This window comes from Staurois parvus, unplaced genomic scaffold, assembly GCF_062004578.1.
Source record: "Staurois parvus isolate SC_StPar_1 unplaced genomic scaffold, SC_StPar_1.0 ptg000237l, whole genome shotgun sequence".
NCBI classification, from domain to species: domain Eukaryota; kingdom Metazoa; phylum Chordata; class Amphibia; order Anura; family Ranidae; genus Staurois; species Staurois parvus.
In genome coordinates this window covers 46287-62823 of record NW_028318033.1, presented here as the reverse complement: position 1 = coordinate 62823, position 16537 = coordinate 46287, and the positions used below count along the sequence as shown (strand labels likewise).

At 40.5% G+C, this 16537-nt stretch overlaps 1 protein-coding gene across 1 annotated transcript in view; it reads right to left on the bottom strand.

Annotated features, from left to right (window-relative positions):
- Positions 1–16537, bottom strand: part of LOC149460001 (DDB1- and CUL4-associated factor 5-like) — a 70826-nt gene that overhangs the window by 34719 nt on the left and 19570 nt on the right. The window contains exon 5 of the mRNA XM_089680202.1: positions 13678–13807. Coding sequence (XP_089536328.1) covers positions 13678–13807 — 130 coding nt within the window. The remainder of the gene's footprint in view (positions 1–13677; positions 13808–16537) is intronic.

Sequence of the window (16537 nt, the reverse complement as noted above, 5' to 3'; positions counted from 1 at the left end):
AACTCAGAGAAAGGGACTTGTTTTACAGTGAGTAACACAAAGTCCTGTTTTCTCTTTTGTTCATTGACAGACAGACTCTTTTTATACATGGCGAATAGGGACGTCTCAAAGCAGTGCTAAATGAGGGGTTCATAAAGAACTAGGGAAAACAACCAGGCAAACACTCCAAACGACCAAAGAGTTCCTTGGAAAAAACCTTTAAACGGGAGCACACAAACTTCATGGCCAAAAACCAGCATTCACAGATGAAACATCAACCTGAGAAAGAGACGCCTGATGGCAAAATGCCCAGAAGACCCTAAACACCCTGGAAGAATGCCGTAAAAGGAGAATGAGCCCCCACCCTTCCAAGACTGGCTTGCCTATAGCAGAGAGAGGGTTTTATACAGAAAGGACTGCCTATAGGAGGGGCCGAGTTGTTTTTTTCTGCCTAGTGTCTTACTCCTGTAGCTGGCGCTATAAAACCCTATTCCTCATGTATAAGGAGAGAAGAAAGGCTGTGTTTGTCAGTGAAGGAGAAATGAGGTTATATCATAAACCTAAAATTCCAGATAAAAAAAAAAAACATTTAATCTAGTTATTATTCACTAGCCAGAATCATATTGGGGGCTATTTAAAAAGGGATATTAGATAGGGCTATGCACAGGAAGCTAGTGCTTATCCCATACTACATCTGCATTTTACAATTCATTCATAAAACGCAGGCTGCATTGTGGAGTCTGGGGTATCCTTCACAATCTTCTCTACATAACGCTGTAGAAAACACTTTACAGTAGGAGGAAACTTTGGACACACAACTTTTACAAGTCATATGACAGGGCTCCGCAGCTGCCAACCCTTTATCCCTCTATTAACTAAAAGCAGAGCTGATGGAACATTTGTAGACAACGATGCTTTATAAATGTGCCAATGTATTAGCAGTAGGGTTGTGGTAACCGTAAACCATTGCATTATAAATAGGCCCTTAAAAGGAGAAGTATAGACAAAGCTCATTTGGCTGTACTTCTCTTGTAGGTCCAAGGAGCGCAGTTCATGCTGCACTCCTGTGACCCATCTGCAGCCGACACAGCCTAAAGCGCGCTGTTGACTGACCACACAGAGCCGGTCCAGGCTGGGGAAAGATCATGACCATATGGCCAGGATCTACCCAGGAGCCTGGACTGGCACCTGGCTCAGCCTCTCAGCAATCAGCTGAGAGCCTGAGCTAGCCACATTCGCCCCCTTCACAGCCCAGTGGGCCAGTAAGCGCTGGGAGGGGCAGTGAGGAGAACTGAGCGATCAGCAGTGTTTGATTATTCAGGTCTCATCCTTAGAGCCGCCGGGGAACAGATGCAGTATCAGATCGATGCTACATACACCTAGGTATAATTAAAAAAAGAAAAAGAAATTCATACTTCTCTTTTAAATGAATTTTTACATTTACAGCGGGTAAATTAAGTATTGAACACAGCACCGATTTTCTCAGTAAATATACTTCTAAAGGTGCTATTGACACAAAAATTTCACCACATGTGAACAACCCATGCAATCCATACATACAAATAAACCAAAACAAATAAATTCAGAAATTAAGTTAGGCAGTAACGCCTGCTATTTGTATATAAAATTACTTTTTTTTTAAAGGGTATGTTTTATTGAGTGTTGGGATATTAAAACAAGAATACACATGTTCCATAAACTGTTGCTGTGAGGATATTTTACAACAAGATGCCAAGATCAGTACCACAGCATCTTCAAAAGATGACAGAGGTGGCAACTGGCCCAAGTCTAACCAAGTACATCATAATTAAAGCAGACAGGTATACATACATCCTGTTGAAACTGCAATATTACAAAAACGTCATTGTCTATTGGTACTCTTAGCAATACAGAGCCTTGAAAAAGTATTCATATCCCTTGAAATTTTCCACATTTTGTCATGTTACAACCAAAATTATAAATGTATTTTATGTCATAGACTAACACAAACTGGCACATAATTGTGAAGTTGAAGGAAAAGATAAATGGTTTTAAAACATTTTCACAAATAAATATCTGAAAGGTGTGGTGTGCATTTGTTTTCAGACCCCGAGTCAATACTTTGTAGAACCACCTTTTGCTGCAATTACAGCTGCAAGTGTTTTTGGGAATGTATCTACCAGCTTTGCACAGCTAGAGAGGGACATTTTTGCCCATTCTCCTTTCCAAAATAGCTCAAGCTCTGTCAGATTGGATGGAGAGTGTCTTTGAACAGCACTTTTCAAGTCTTGCCACAGATTTTCAATTGGATTTAGGTCTGGACTTTCACTGGACCATTCTAACACATGAATATGCTTTGCTCTAAACTATTCCATTGTAGCTCTGGCTGTATGTTTAGGGTCGTCGTCCTGCTGGAAGGTGAACCTCCTCCCCAGTCTCAAGTCTTTTGCAGACTCTAACAGGTTTTCTTTTAAGATTGCCCTGTATTTGGCTCCATCCATCTTCCCATCAACTCTGACCAGTTTCCCTGCTGAAGAAAAGAATCCCCACAAAATGATGCTGCCACCACCATGTTTCACGGTGGGGATGGGGTGTTCAGGGTAATGTGCAGTGTTAGTTTCCCGTCACATAGCGTTTTGCTTTTAGGCCAAAAAGTTCAATTTTGGTCTCATCTGACCAGAGCACCTTCTTCCACATGTTTGCTGTGTCCCCCCACTTGGTTTCTCGCAAACTGCAAACGGGACTTCTTATGGCGCTTTCCATCACCAATGGCTTTCTTCTTGCCACTGTTCTATAAAAGTTAGATTTGTGGAGTGCACGACTAATAGTTGTGCTGTGGACAGATTCTCCCACCTGAATTGTGGATCATTGCAGATCCTCCAGAGGTACCATGGTCCTCTTGGCTGCTTCTCTGATTAATGCTCTCCTTGCCTGGCCTGTCAGTTTAGGTGGACGGCCATGTCCTGGTAGCTTTGCAGTTGTGCCATACTCTACATTTTTCGGATGCTGGATTGAACAGTGCTCATGAGATGTTCAAAGCTTGGGTAATTTTTTTTATACTCGACCCTGCTTTAAACTTCTCCACAACTTTATCCCTTACCTGTCTGGTGAATTCCTTGGCCTTCATGATGCTGTTTGTTCACTAATGTTCTCTAACAAACCTCTGAGGGCTTCACAAACCAGCTGTATTTATACTGAGATGAAATTACACACAGGTGGACTCTCCATTTACTAATTAGAGGACTTCTGAAGGCAATTGGTTTCACTAGATTTTAGATAGAGGTATCAGAGTAAATGGGGCTGAATACAAATGCACGCCACACTTTTCACATAGTTGTAAAAAATTTTGAAAATCATTTTTTCCTTCTACTTCACAATTATGTGCCACTTTGTGTTGGTCTGTCACATACAATACATTTAGGTGTTTAGTTGTAACATGACAAAATGTGGAAAATGTCAAGAGGTATGAATACTTTTTCAAGGCACTGTATGGTTTCTTTTTATGATCTCTCTTTTGTACCCCATCTCTCAGTGGGTACAAAAATTTGGTAATGATATTTTTTCAATAATGAATTCAGTGACCGCAGACTATTTCGTGGACACTTCTAAATCATATAAAAGGGTCTCCTGCCTCAATATTACACCTAGTAACCTGTATGGTTATAGTAAATCTGTAGATACCTTAGTTGGATCAACCGATCTTTGGCCAAATAACAGTGGTTAATCACTTGGCAACCGCGCTACAGCCAAATGACAGCTACAGCGCAGTTGTCCAGTTCTGGGAGGGCATTATATGACGTCCTCCCAGAACGCGCCCTCACGCGCGCCCCCTGCAACGGGCACCCGGCGATCTCCATGATCACTGTGTCCTATGGACACAGCTGATCACGTGATGTGGTAAAAGGCCAATCACAGCGGTCTTTTACCATGTGATCAGCTGTGTCCAACGGACACAGCAGAACTCCGGGTAAATACAGTGGCCAGTTATCGGCTGCACTTTCCTCATGCTGTCGCAGCATGAGGAAAGTAATGCTGATAACCGGCAATTGTCAGAGAACAGATCAGCACTGATCATCATGTCACTGATGATCAGTGCCCGGCAGTGCCACCCACCAGTGCCCCCCATCAGTGTCCAGCAGTGTCCCCCATCAGTGCCATCAGTCAGTGCTGCTCATCAGTGCCCATATTTTCTGCATATCAGTGCAGCATCATCAGTGCTGCTTCATCAGTGCCACCTCATCACTGCTGCCTATACGTGCCACCTCATCAGTGCCCATCAGTGCTACCTATCAGTGCAGCCTCATCAACGCACATCAGTGAAAAAGAAAAATTACCCGTTTGCAAAATTTTATAACAGAAACAAAGAAAACCTTTTTTTTTTTTCAAATTTGTTGCTATTTTTTTGTTTATAGTGCAAAAAATAAAACACCCAGTGGCGATTAAGTACCACCAAAAGAAAGCTCTATTAGTGTAAAAAAAATGATAAATATTTCATATGGGTACAATATTGCATGACTGCGCAATTGTCATTCAAACTGTGACAGCACTGAAAGCTGAAAATTGGCCTGGGCAGGAAGGGGTATAAGTGCCCAGTAGGCAAGTGGTTAATTGCGCACAATAATTCCCAATCCTGTATCTATGAACAGAATATCCATAGTGGAATATTAATCTAACAAGATCATTTCAGGCTAAAAGACATTCCATATGAAATTGTGCTGCAGTGGAGTGTCTGAACTGCAAGTATGCAAAGAAATAAGTCAGGTAAATTAAATTCAGTTTTTACTTTTTGAAAAAGTTTAAAGTGGCTTGCTAAAAAATTGTTGAGTCTATTTAACACTGAAGGATGCCCAACACCCCAAATTAGAAATACTATACAATTCCAGGAGACAAGGATTATTCCATAAGGATCACTTAGAGACATGGCCAGTTGTAAGGAAGTGAATCTATCCCAGTATAATGAATTTTTTTTTTTTTTAACAGCAGCCTCAGCATAGAAAAGCCAGTTGTGGGCAGTGGTCAATTCCTATACAGGTGGTCAATCAGTGCTTCACAGGAGTGCATAGCAGCAGCCTCAGTAGCCACTGCAGCGTTAATCGCTTGCCCTCCTGAGGATTTTTTTTGTTACGGCGCTACGTTACTTTAACTGACAATTGCGCGGTCATGCAGCACTGCACCCAAATGAAATTTATTTATTTTTTCCCCCACGAATTGAGCTTTCTTTCTGTGGTATTTGACCGCCTGTGCGGTTTTTTATAGTTTGCGCTATAAAAAAAAAAAAAAGGACAATCTTGAGGGAAAAAAAACAATATTTTTTTACTTTTTGCTATTAAACATGTCAGTAAAAACATTTAAAAAATAAAATTCCGTCATAAATTTACACCAGCGATCACTGGTAAAAAAAAAAAAAAAAGAACTGACATTGTACTAATAACACTGGGCAGGAAGGGGTTAACATGAGGGGTAATCAAAGGGTTAATTGTGTGCAGAGAGTGTTTTACTATGGGGCCGTGTCAGTGTGCTTCACTGTAATCACACTGCTTTGGATGGCTGTGCACAGCCATCCAAAGCAGTGTGCCCGAGCTGACAGGGAGGAGGACTTTTAGTAAACAAAACAGTCCTCCTCCCCAGAGATTTTCAGAAATCACCGGGCGCCGGCGAGTAATTTCCAGCCGGGACCTGGTGACTGACAGCCGCGGCCGTGAATGCCGGCACAGAAGGGCACGTGTGTGGCTTGTGCGCACCCCCTACCTGGAAATGCAAAATCACATATATATACACGTGATTTTACACACCCGTGCCGCCCTGTAGCAGTATTTCTGCTATAGGTTGGACGGAAAGCGGTTAAAGTGGTTGTAAAGGCTCAAGGTTTTAATTTACCTTCATGCATTCAGAGGCAGAAAAAAAACACTTCTGTTTTTCATTTTTGAGAGTGGTTGTCTGGCAGGAAAAAAAAAGCTAAAAAGCTTCAAAACGCTGGTACAAAAAAAGGCTCAACTATGTTTTTTTCTGCCAAGAGCACTTTTTTTTTTAAGCCAGTGTGCATGAACCCTTAATCTCTCTAAATACATAAAATGGCAGATCAGTTAAACATCACATGTCAAAGTGGTGAGGTGGAAAACTGCTGCCCACACTCAAAGGGTATGGATGATGGGGGGCAGGGGTGACAGACAACCCCCCACCCAGACTGTTGGTGTTGACCCCTGAGATAAGGGGCCACAATGGCATCCAACTGCAACATTTCCTCATTCCTCTTTCTCTATTATCATAAGCTGTTGGGTGTGGTGCCACAGAGTGGCCAGGCCATGTCTGACTACCCCCTTACGTGTAAGGTCATCCCCAGCTATAGAATATGACATCCAAATTCTTTCTATGGAAACAAGAGAGCCTGTTCAGATTATTCTGCACAGAACAAACACAGATTAGCGTTTGTCTTTCTTTCTTTGAAATATAGAAGCCAATATAATTAACAGCAATACAACACAAATAGGTAATTGAAGTGTCTCTGTCCGATTTGTGATCGTGGGTCTAACACGATCCTGTGGTTGTAGACAGTGGGTACAGCTTACATTGGAGCATGCTGCAGTTTATTGTATGTCACACCAAAGTGTGAAAACGCTGACATACTTAGCACTATATTTCACAAATTACTCTTCCTTATAAGATCAACTGTTTCCACGATGACTTTCCCTAACTAAATGCTTGACTCTCAGCACTGCTACAGCTGTATTTCCAGCCTGAGGCACAGTGTAAATAGTGTGTCATGTTTGAAGAGCCCTGCTTTCCAATCAAGGCTAGAAATCTTAAGAATGCGACTCCCTGTGAAGTCTGGAAGTGTTCTTGTTAGGACCTGCCAGGGATGTGCTTTGGCTTTGTACAGGACTGTAGACAAAAGACAAACCTGCTCACAGAACAGACACTCATCGCCCTCTACATGTAATAAAGTGGCATTACACTTAGCACATACTGTATATCATTGCTAATAAAAATAGAGAATTGTATTTTGTTAACCCAATAATAACCATGATGGTCTTTGTAAGCACCATGTATTGAACTATAGATACGTTTATTTATTATAAAATGTATAAAGATGAACTGAGCTTTGAAACAAAGACTTCAAAGATAAGTCTATCTTCTGACAGTAGGAGCCAGAGCATTGCATTCGTGATCCACCAAATACAGTTGTAATGCTTTGTAGGCTCCAATGCAAAGAATTAAAAAAAAATGCTATTTTTTTTATTAATCAATATGGGCGCATTTATTATCATGTTACAAAAGATGGAATTAGCCTTTAAGTAATGAGAGATGTAAAAATATTCTTGGCACTTTGCTGCATGGAAGTACATGTTCATTTCACTTATGTAAAACGTAAGCCGGCCATACACGGGTCGAATTCCGAAATAATTTTCTTTCGAAAATCTTTTCTAAGAATTTTCGTTCAAATTTCGCACCATTAGTGAGTCACAGAAACGGCCAATTTTCATGTGACCATCGAATTTGAGTGATCGGGCATGTTGGAAATTTTTTGAAAAATGAAAAAATTTCGAATCAATGATGGGAGAATCGTGCAAGAAATGTAAAGCTGTGACCTGGAAAGAAAAGAAAATTCTTGGCCATAAAAATTCTTTTCTGTAGCAACATGAGGAGAAATTGAAGGCTTGGTTGGTTGAATTTTGAAATCAATGGTGGCACCATCGGATTACAAAATGCACAAAATTTCTGATTTTCTAAAGAAAATTAGTTCGGAATTCAACCCATTTATGGTTTTGGTTTATAATACATCCGTTCTTACATCTAAAAGCTGAAACCTTTAACTGCACAATACACAATTAATAGTTCCTGTAACTCAAAGTGGTCTTACAGGATTGGGCCTTGAACAACCCATACGTTTTACTGCAGCCAAATGTGTAGGAGTAAAACATTGAAAAGTGATTGATATTAAGGTAATCAAAAGTGTGTTTTCTATACAAGAATGCAAATAAAGCTGGCATGTTAGATTAGTGTTATCTGGACCAAGTATGGCCCTCTCGCTTCTTTGTGCCCTCAGTGGTTAAAGTGGACCCAGCTGTAGGTTCCAGCTGTACCTCAGTTAATTATGGCTTACATCTTTACATATTGGGGTGTTTTACATAGTTAGTTACATAGTTCGTCTAGCTGAAAAAAGACAAAAGTCCATCCAGTTCAACCGTAGAAAAGAAAAAAAAAAGTTATAATCCTATACCCACAGTTGATCCAGAAGTAGGCAGAAAGAAACCAGCAAAGCATGATCCAATTTGCTCCTGCTGGGAAAAAAATGCCTTCCTGATCCCCAGAGAGGAAATCGGATATTCCCTGGATCAACTTTACCTATAAATGTTAGTATCCAGTTATATTCTGTGTATCCAAGAAACAATCCAGGCCTTTTTTGAAGCAATGCATTGAGCTGGCCAGAACCAACTCTTGAGGGAGTCTATTCCACATTTTCACAGCTCTCACTGTGAAGAATCCTTTCCGTGTTTGGACATTAAATTTCTTTTCCTCCAGATGGAAAGAGTGCCCCTTGTCCTCTGTGATGACCTCAGGGTGAATAACTCTACACCGAGTTCACTATAAGAACCACTGATGTATTTATAAATGTTGATCATATCCCCTCTTAATCTCCTCTTCTCAAGGGAGAATAATTCAGTTCCTCTAATCTTTCCTCATAGCTGAGCTCCTCCATGCCTCTTATCAGTTTGGTTGCCCTTCTCTGTACTTTCTCCAGTTCCCCAATGTTCTTTTTGTGAATTGGTGCCCAAAACGGAGCTGCATATTCCAGATGAGGTCTTACTAATGATTTGTACCGGGGTAATATGATATCTCTCTCTCTGGAGTCTATACCTCTTTTAATACAAGAGAGGATTTTGCTCGCTTTAGAAACCTCAGCTTGGCATTGCATGCCATTATTAAGCTTGTGATCTACCAGAACTCCCAGATCCTTCTCCACCATTGATTCCCCCAGTTGTACCCCCCTAGTATGTATGATGCATGTATATTCTGCCCCCAAGTGCAGTTTTCTCTGGGATAAGATGTTGTAAGCAGTTGTTACTATAATGTTGAAGTACAATTTCATAAAAATTATCTAAAAAACTTGTGTGTGTCTGCTGCTCACCCTCCTATCTATTTAAGTATATATGAGGGCAAAATAAAAAGGAACATATGTAGTACATCTCTGCAATACATACACATTGTCCATATTTTATCACTTTAACCCTTTAGACCCTGTGTGCATTCAGCTACTAAATCCTGTTGTTGGCTGAGAACACATGCCATTTCTGTGGATATAGTATTAGCAGCCCTGCTCAGTTGTCTTTTGGAAAACTACTCAAACCCTCCTAATCTCCTTATTTCTACAACAAGGAGATAAATCATTCCCTAAACAACTAGGAGGGCTAATTAGACTCATTGAGAAAACAAAGAAAGTGTGGAGATGACGCAGGACAGCTGTAAGGCTGGCCATACATTATACATTTTGTTTTCTCCAATTTCCTTTAGATTTACTTTCAACTATCTAGTGCAAGGACCTGCCTAATTACAGAAAAGTAGAAAATGTTTGGGGTTGACCTCAATACTGTATATGATGTTGGTAAATCTAAAAGGGAAATTGTACAAGAAAATTGCATAATGCATGGCCAGCATTAAAGGCCAAGTTCTCCTTATTTTTTTCTAATTTCCATCTCCCCTATGTACAAATATAACATTAGTGTAACTCTGTTGCAAAAAAATAAATAAATAAAAGCTTTCTTTGATTTTGAGAACAAGGCTTTACCTCAGCCCTTACTGTATTTCTTAGAAAGCTTCATCACTTCCTGGTATGAAGATTTGGGACAGACAAGATTGTACAGTGTATGGCCACCTTTATACATCTAAAAATTAGCTAATTGTGCTTTCAGTGTTATTAATTGTTAATGGCACCCCAAACACAGAAGCAAAACACACATTTTGCCATATGACGAAATGGGCAACAAACGCAGCAAAATGCACAGTAAAAAAACGTGCAACTCGCACCACACCAAAATGTCCTATGAGCTACTTTGCCACATGTAGCGCAACCAATTGAAATCAATAGGCTGTCCTATGCTTGTCACAAGACAAACAAAGAGCCAAAAAACATACGCTCTGACTACACTAGGTGTGAATGGGGCCGGAAAGTGAAATTGGTGTGTTTACATAATAAAAAGGAGGCTCCATTCTCATCTGTGCATTTCCAAATGCATGGCAACCTGCATAGAAAATACATGCTTTTCAGAAACGTGCTGCAAAACGCACCAAAAAGCACGGTAAGAAAAAAAACGCAACATGCTCCACTCTAATAAAAAAGCTCTGGATTCTCCCTGGGGCGATTGTTGTGCATAGGACAGCCCATTCAAGTGAATGGGCCGCCCTGTGCATGATGATTGGAAATGCATTAACCCCCCCATAAAAACTGTGCGGTAAGTTGTGAACGGCACTTGACAGCTGAGTGTCTCCATCCACTTCCTCCTATGTACTTGCATAATGATACACTGTGCAATCTGATTGTACAACTTACCAGAACTATGGAATAGGAGGACCCACCTGAACAAACCATTCAATTTGTATCAAATCAGGAAGGCTCTTGCACTACATAGCTGATGGGGGATCTAAAGGAGACTGTACAATCAGAAGAAGTAGGTGTTGTACAGTAATGAGGGAGGTGTGGTCCAGGCTGATAATACATTCCCTATCACACGCTTTTCTGTGATACAAAAACACAGAGAATGATGGGAGCTGACCTAAAGGAAGTGATGCAAGCTGAAAAAATGTTTTTAAACTCGGAGAGAGACATGAAATTTCAGACTCTTTTTGGACGAGGTAAGTGAGCGATAAGAACATTGGGATTGCTGTGCCAGACATTATATCACAAAAGGATTCTATTTATTATGAAAAGTTAAATTCTATCGGATAATTTCTGACAAGAGCAACGGGTATTTTTTGCACTTACTGAAACAATATAACAAAACTCTTTCAATAGTATATTTAAAGTGGTTGTAAATCTTTACATATATTCAGTGAAGTGATTGGCCTCAGTTGACACCCAGAGATTAACCAAATCTTCCTACGTAAGTTATGCTTGTTTATCTGCAGCCGTCTCTCCTCTACATTCATTCAAAGTGCAGAATAGATACAGCTTGTCTGAGCTTTCAGAATGCAGGGGGCGGAGAGCTGAAGTTACACTCTGCAGAGCTCAGTGAAGAGAGCTCTGAGAGCTAATTGGAGGGAAGGGACACAGCCCCCCATCACCCAGCAACCGAGCTGAGGCTGTCAGTCACAGACTGTGCGTTAGAACTCTTTCTCATCACATTTTTATCTCTGGGTGTCAGGAAAACCTGTCAGAAGTGATTCATGCTGACAGCAGAGAGATGAGGCAACAGACTGAAATGACCAATAGCGCTCAGAATTGAGACAAGTACACATTATAGAAGGTATGGTTTGTTTATATTTCATGTTAGAGGTTTACAACCACTTACACACACCAAAAGGAGGCAAATAAGAGAATTGTATTGTTAAGATTTACTTTACTTTAGGTCTTCACACTGACCTCATATGCAGCATTGACCTGCATTGACCTGCTTCCACTGTCCGGCCCTTTGCTGTGCCAGGCAAGGTTTACATCTGTTTTTGCAACAGGCAACTGTGCATAAGTGCACAGATATGACCACATAAATTGTACTTTAAGAACCACAGTTCTACAGTCTGAAATAAAGTTGGTGTGGCCCTCACTAGAAATATTGTGGTCCCTTAAAGACATATTCCATATAATTCAATCCACAATTTATTTTGCCTTTTACATGGGAGAAATATAGGGGCTTCAATTGCTGACCTCATTCTAAAAATGTTAGCTGCAAGGTGGGCTGTGGTCTCTAGGTCACTGACTCAAAGTAATGAACCATGGGCCAACCATGACAGCCAGGGAACCACCATGACAGCCAGGGAACTACCATTTTCAAAAGGAAGGTCAGCACCCTACATACTTCCTCAGTACAGGGCATTGATGGAGCTAAAGAAAACCTGCCATGAAAGAAATATGGAGGCTACCACTGCTGAACGCTTCTCAAAATGCCAGTTGTCTGGCTGTGATGCTGCATTTGACTTTATTCTGATTTCCTGATCTACACATTTGTTCTGGGCCACTGACTCAAACTAGGTAAGCCAGAGTTGGCATAAAAGACAGGCAATTAGCATTTTCAGGGAATGCCAGCTTTGGCATCCCCAATATTTTTCTTATCACAAGTTTATTTCAATTATAGGTGATCAACACTCAAAATTGTTATTGCTTTGTGTACGAGATGGCAAGTTGAACTATAGTTGCAGCCTGGATGGGGTGCATGAAGATTAGAAAGGATAATCTGCAAAGCACCAAGTATCAGATATTGTGGTCATTTTATCAGTACATACAGTCCTTCCTTTTAAGAAAGGGATAGCAAACATTTATTGTAAATGACACCGATATTGAGATACACAGCTTTACACATCTGTAGAGCTCACAAAACTCTGATGTACAGTATATCGGAATATGTTTGAAGAAAACCTATTTTAAGTTTTGCGTGATTTCTCATTGAGGTTGATTTGCGAAGGCTGACCATTACACTGAAAAAATTTCAGGAACCGGAAGAAAAGCTTTTCATCGAGTGGCCCTGTTGGCTGCTTCCCACCAGGGATCCCTCAACTGAAAAATAAAAGGAGCTAGGTATCAAATTGTTGGCTAAGAAAAGGCTGCATCCAATCAGATGCAGCCTCCGCTAGGTTATTTTTACAAAAAGCACGGTGGGAAAATGGGAATGGTGGGAAGTGAAGATTTCCTTTGGCAAGTAAACTGCTACTATTCCTTTACAAAATAAAGTCAATGTGTAGTGTGTGTACAGCAACACTAACTTGTACTACGTGATGTGCTTTTCTAATTTCACTGTGCTAGGTGTTCCATATTCCCATTCCCTTTTATAGCAAAATATAGGAAAATCTAATTAGATATCGAAGCAGTTAACAGGACTGATTGCACAAAATATTCACTATTTGCTTTGAGGACTGTCTACATGCTTCCACAAACAGGATCATCACCTGCTCTACACTGTGCAACTGTCATCTTATATGGCATCTTAAAGCAAGCCTGTGTTTTACCAGGTTTCTTTAACCCCCCCCATTAGAACATTTTTGCGTTTCTTGCCACTCTGTTTAGCACTAGGACCCAAAGCAAATATGTGAAACTTCGGGGAAGGAGGAGCAGGTGATGGTGCTGAGCCAATCAGCACTGTAACACAGGGAAGTCCATAACCCTGGACTACTCACTCCAGCAACTTGTAGCTTAGTCAGGACTTTTGCTCCTCCTTAAAGGAGTGGCAGGGAGTAAAAGGAAAGTAACATAAGAAGTTGGGGAGGTTTGCATGAACGTTAACCCTTTTGCATTGCCCTGCTCTTCATACATATATCATTTACAAGGATCATAGCCACTGCATGGAGAGGATGCACAATGATTACTATTGACAATGTTGGAGACAAAACAGCTCCTTTTACCTGGAAAGTCTAATGTGTGTCGCAGGAACACTACTCTATAAGTAAACTATTTGAAGTAAATTTTCAACCTACCTGCAATACTACAAGGAAGTTGCATTTTAAAAGGATTGTGAGCAAATATGGCAATATGAAACATTTATGGCCAGTTACTTTGGATGTAAACCAGTATCTCACCTGTGTGGCTTCCTGATGTCCCAGAGTCCAACTCCCTCCTTAGAATTGGCCGTGGCCAACAGCCTTGGCTCTACAGGGTTAAACATGACACTGTGGAAGGCGGATGGGTAATGGGCCAAGCAGAAAGGATCTAATGATGAAAGGAAGACAATTAGGAATCATAACTTTCCCATAACAGAAGTCACAGTCTTAAAAAGGGTCAATCCACCCTAACATTGTGTTTCAGTTATATGTGCAATCTAGTGAGCGAAGTGGCAACATTTCTGTGTTGTAGTTCCCGACTGCTATCACACCCCCTCATTTTGTATTCTCAACAATATAAAGTAAATAAGACATCCAACAGGGATAGTGAGACTGTATTCTAATGGCACCCAATTCTAATGGCATAGAGCATTTCCCTGGACTTAATGGATTGACCCTTTATAGCTCAACTCTATCTTTCTGACACTTCTATACATCACCTATCTTGCTTGCCTATACATAAGAAGATAATTGAAATATCCCATGTCACAACGGCATAATTTATTCTTCCAGGTGCCATGGGAGAACTGTGCACAAAACAGACCTACCAAAATAGGTTTGTATAAATACAATATCAGCGCTGTGTCTACAATTATCTCATGGCAACAAGCATATTTTAAAAATACTGTATATGTCATAAAGGCGGTGAATTTACTATTTTACAAACATATGAAAAATATTAATCTTGCAGCATCAAAAGTCACAAATATAACAAAACAAGAATGACAATAAGGGGTAGACAAAGTACTGAAGAACACAGAAGTCAGCAAGCCTAAGCCAAAGATCTTAGATACACTCCTCTTGGGCAACCTCAATGGCAAGGTCCACTTATTCAAGGTACCCTGAAATCTTGTATAAATAAAAAATACTCGGGCGCTACCTATTGATGAACTGATATAAATAAATAATGATAAATAAATAGTGATAAATAATAAATAAGGATTGACGCCAATACCTATTTGTGTAACACACCACAAAAAGTAAATGGAAATAACATCGGTGCAGTGCAATCCAGAAACCAAAATCCACAAATACTCTCACGATACATTATAAAGTGAATACATATATTAATGTGTCTACTAAATAGTACCAGTACCTCAGTGCTGTAAAAAAAAAAAAAAAAAAAAAAAATAATTATATATATATATATATATATATATATATATATATATATATATATATATATATATATATATATATATATATAATATTTTTTTTTTTTTTTATGGGGCGGCACAGTGGCTTAGTGCTTAGCACTTCCGCCTGGCAGTACTAATCCCAACCACGGCACCACCTGCTTGGAGTTTGCATGCTCTCCTGTGCCTGCGTGGGTTTCCTTCCACACACCAAACACATGCAGATAGGTTAATTGGATCCAGTCTAAACTGTCCATAGTATCTGTATGTATGAATGTAAGTTAGGGACCTTAGATTGTACACCCCTTGAGGGTTAGGGACTGATGTGAATGTACAATATATATATATATGTAAAGCGCTGTGTAAATTGACGGCGCTATATAAGTACCTGAAAAAAAATAAATAAATATATATATATATATATATATATACATATACATATATATATATATATATATATATATATACTTTTAAATAATCAATCACATGCAAAAACATGTCAAATATTTATAACAACAACCTAAATGACCTATATGAGAGTATCCTAAAAGGTGAGCAGCCACTTCGCACAGATGGTGGAGCACGATATCTATATTGAATCACAGTGGTGGAGGTTTCAATGTGAAGAACTGATCTCTGCTTAACTACTTCCCACCTGGCCTATAGTAAAATGATGGCCGGGCGAACCTCTAGTCCAGCAATGGGCAAACTACGGCCTGCAGGCCGTATACGGCCCGGCGGACCTTTTAATCCGGCCCGCAGAGCGTGATAAGAAAAAAAAAAACAGCCAGGGCAGGCAAACATTGGCTGTCAGGATGTGTGTAGGCGGGGCAGCGTGACGAACGTGAGGGGAGCTAGGCTCCTCTCACAGTCCGCCCTGAAGACCGGAACGGCGCAGGAACACGGCGAGAGGAACGCGAGGAGCAAAGGTAAGTAAATTGACACAGGGGGGACTTGGCTTACTACTTGGGGGGCAATAGTACTATGGGGGATGAAATACTATATGAGGGATGAATTAATATGGGGGATTAATTAATATGGGGAATGAATTACTATAGGGGGGATGAATTACTATAGGGGGGATGATATACTATAGGGGATGAATTACTATATGGGGGATGAATTACTATATGGGGGATGAATTACTATATGGGGGATGAATTACTATATGGGGGATGAATTACTATATGGGGGATGAATTACTATATGGGGGATGAATTACTATATGGGGGATGAATTACTATATGGGGGATGAATTACTATATGGGGGATTAATTACTATGCTTACTATGGGGGAATATTACTATACTTACTATGGATGGCATGGTAGTGTTTAAATTCATTCATCTACTCTTGGTCCGGCCCCCGGGTCCAATATATGAACCCATTGCGGCCCTCAAGTCAAAAGGTTTGCCCACCCCTGCTCTAGTCCCTCCGGTAGGGCATCATATGATGTCCTTCCCGGATCGTGCTTTGCGCGTGCCCGCAGGGGCGCGCTGTGGCGAGATCTGTCACCGGCTGTGTACCTTGGACACGGCCGATGACAGATCTGTGTACCGGCCCCGTTGCCAGTACCATGTGACCTGCTTTGTCTCTCTCTCTATATATATATCCTTATCTATATATAGAGACCCTGCCCTACCAGATGGGGATTTTGCCCCACCATCAGGTTGCAGATATTGGTATATTCAGAAGGCACAGAA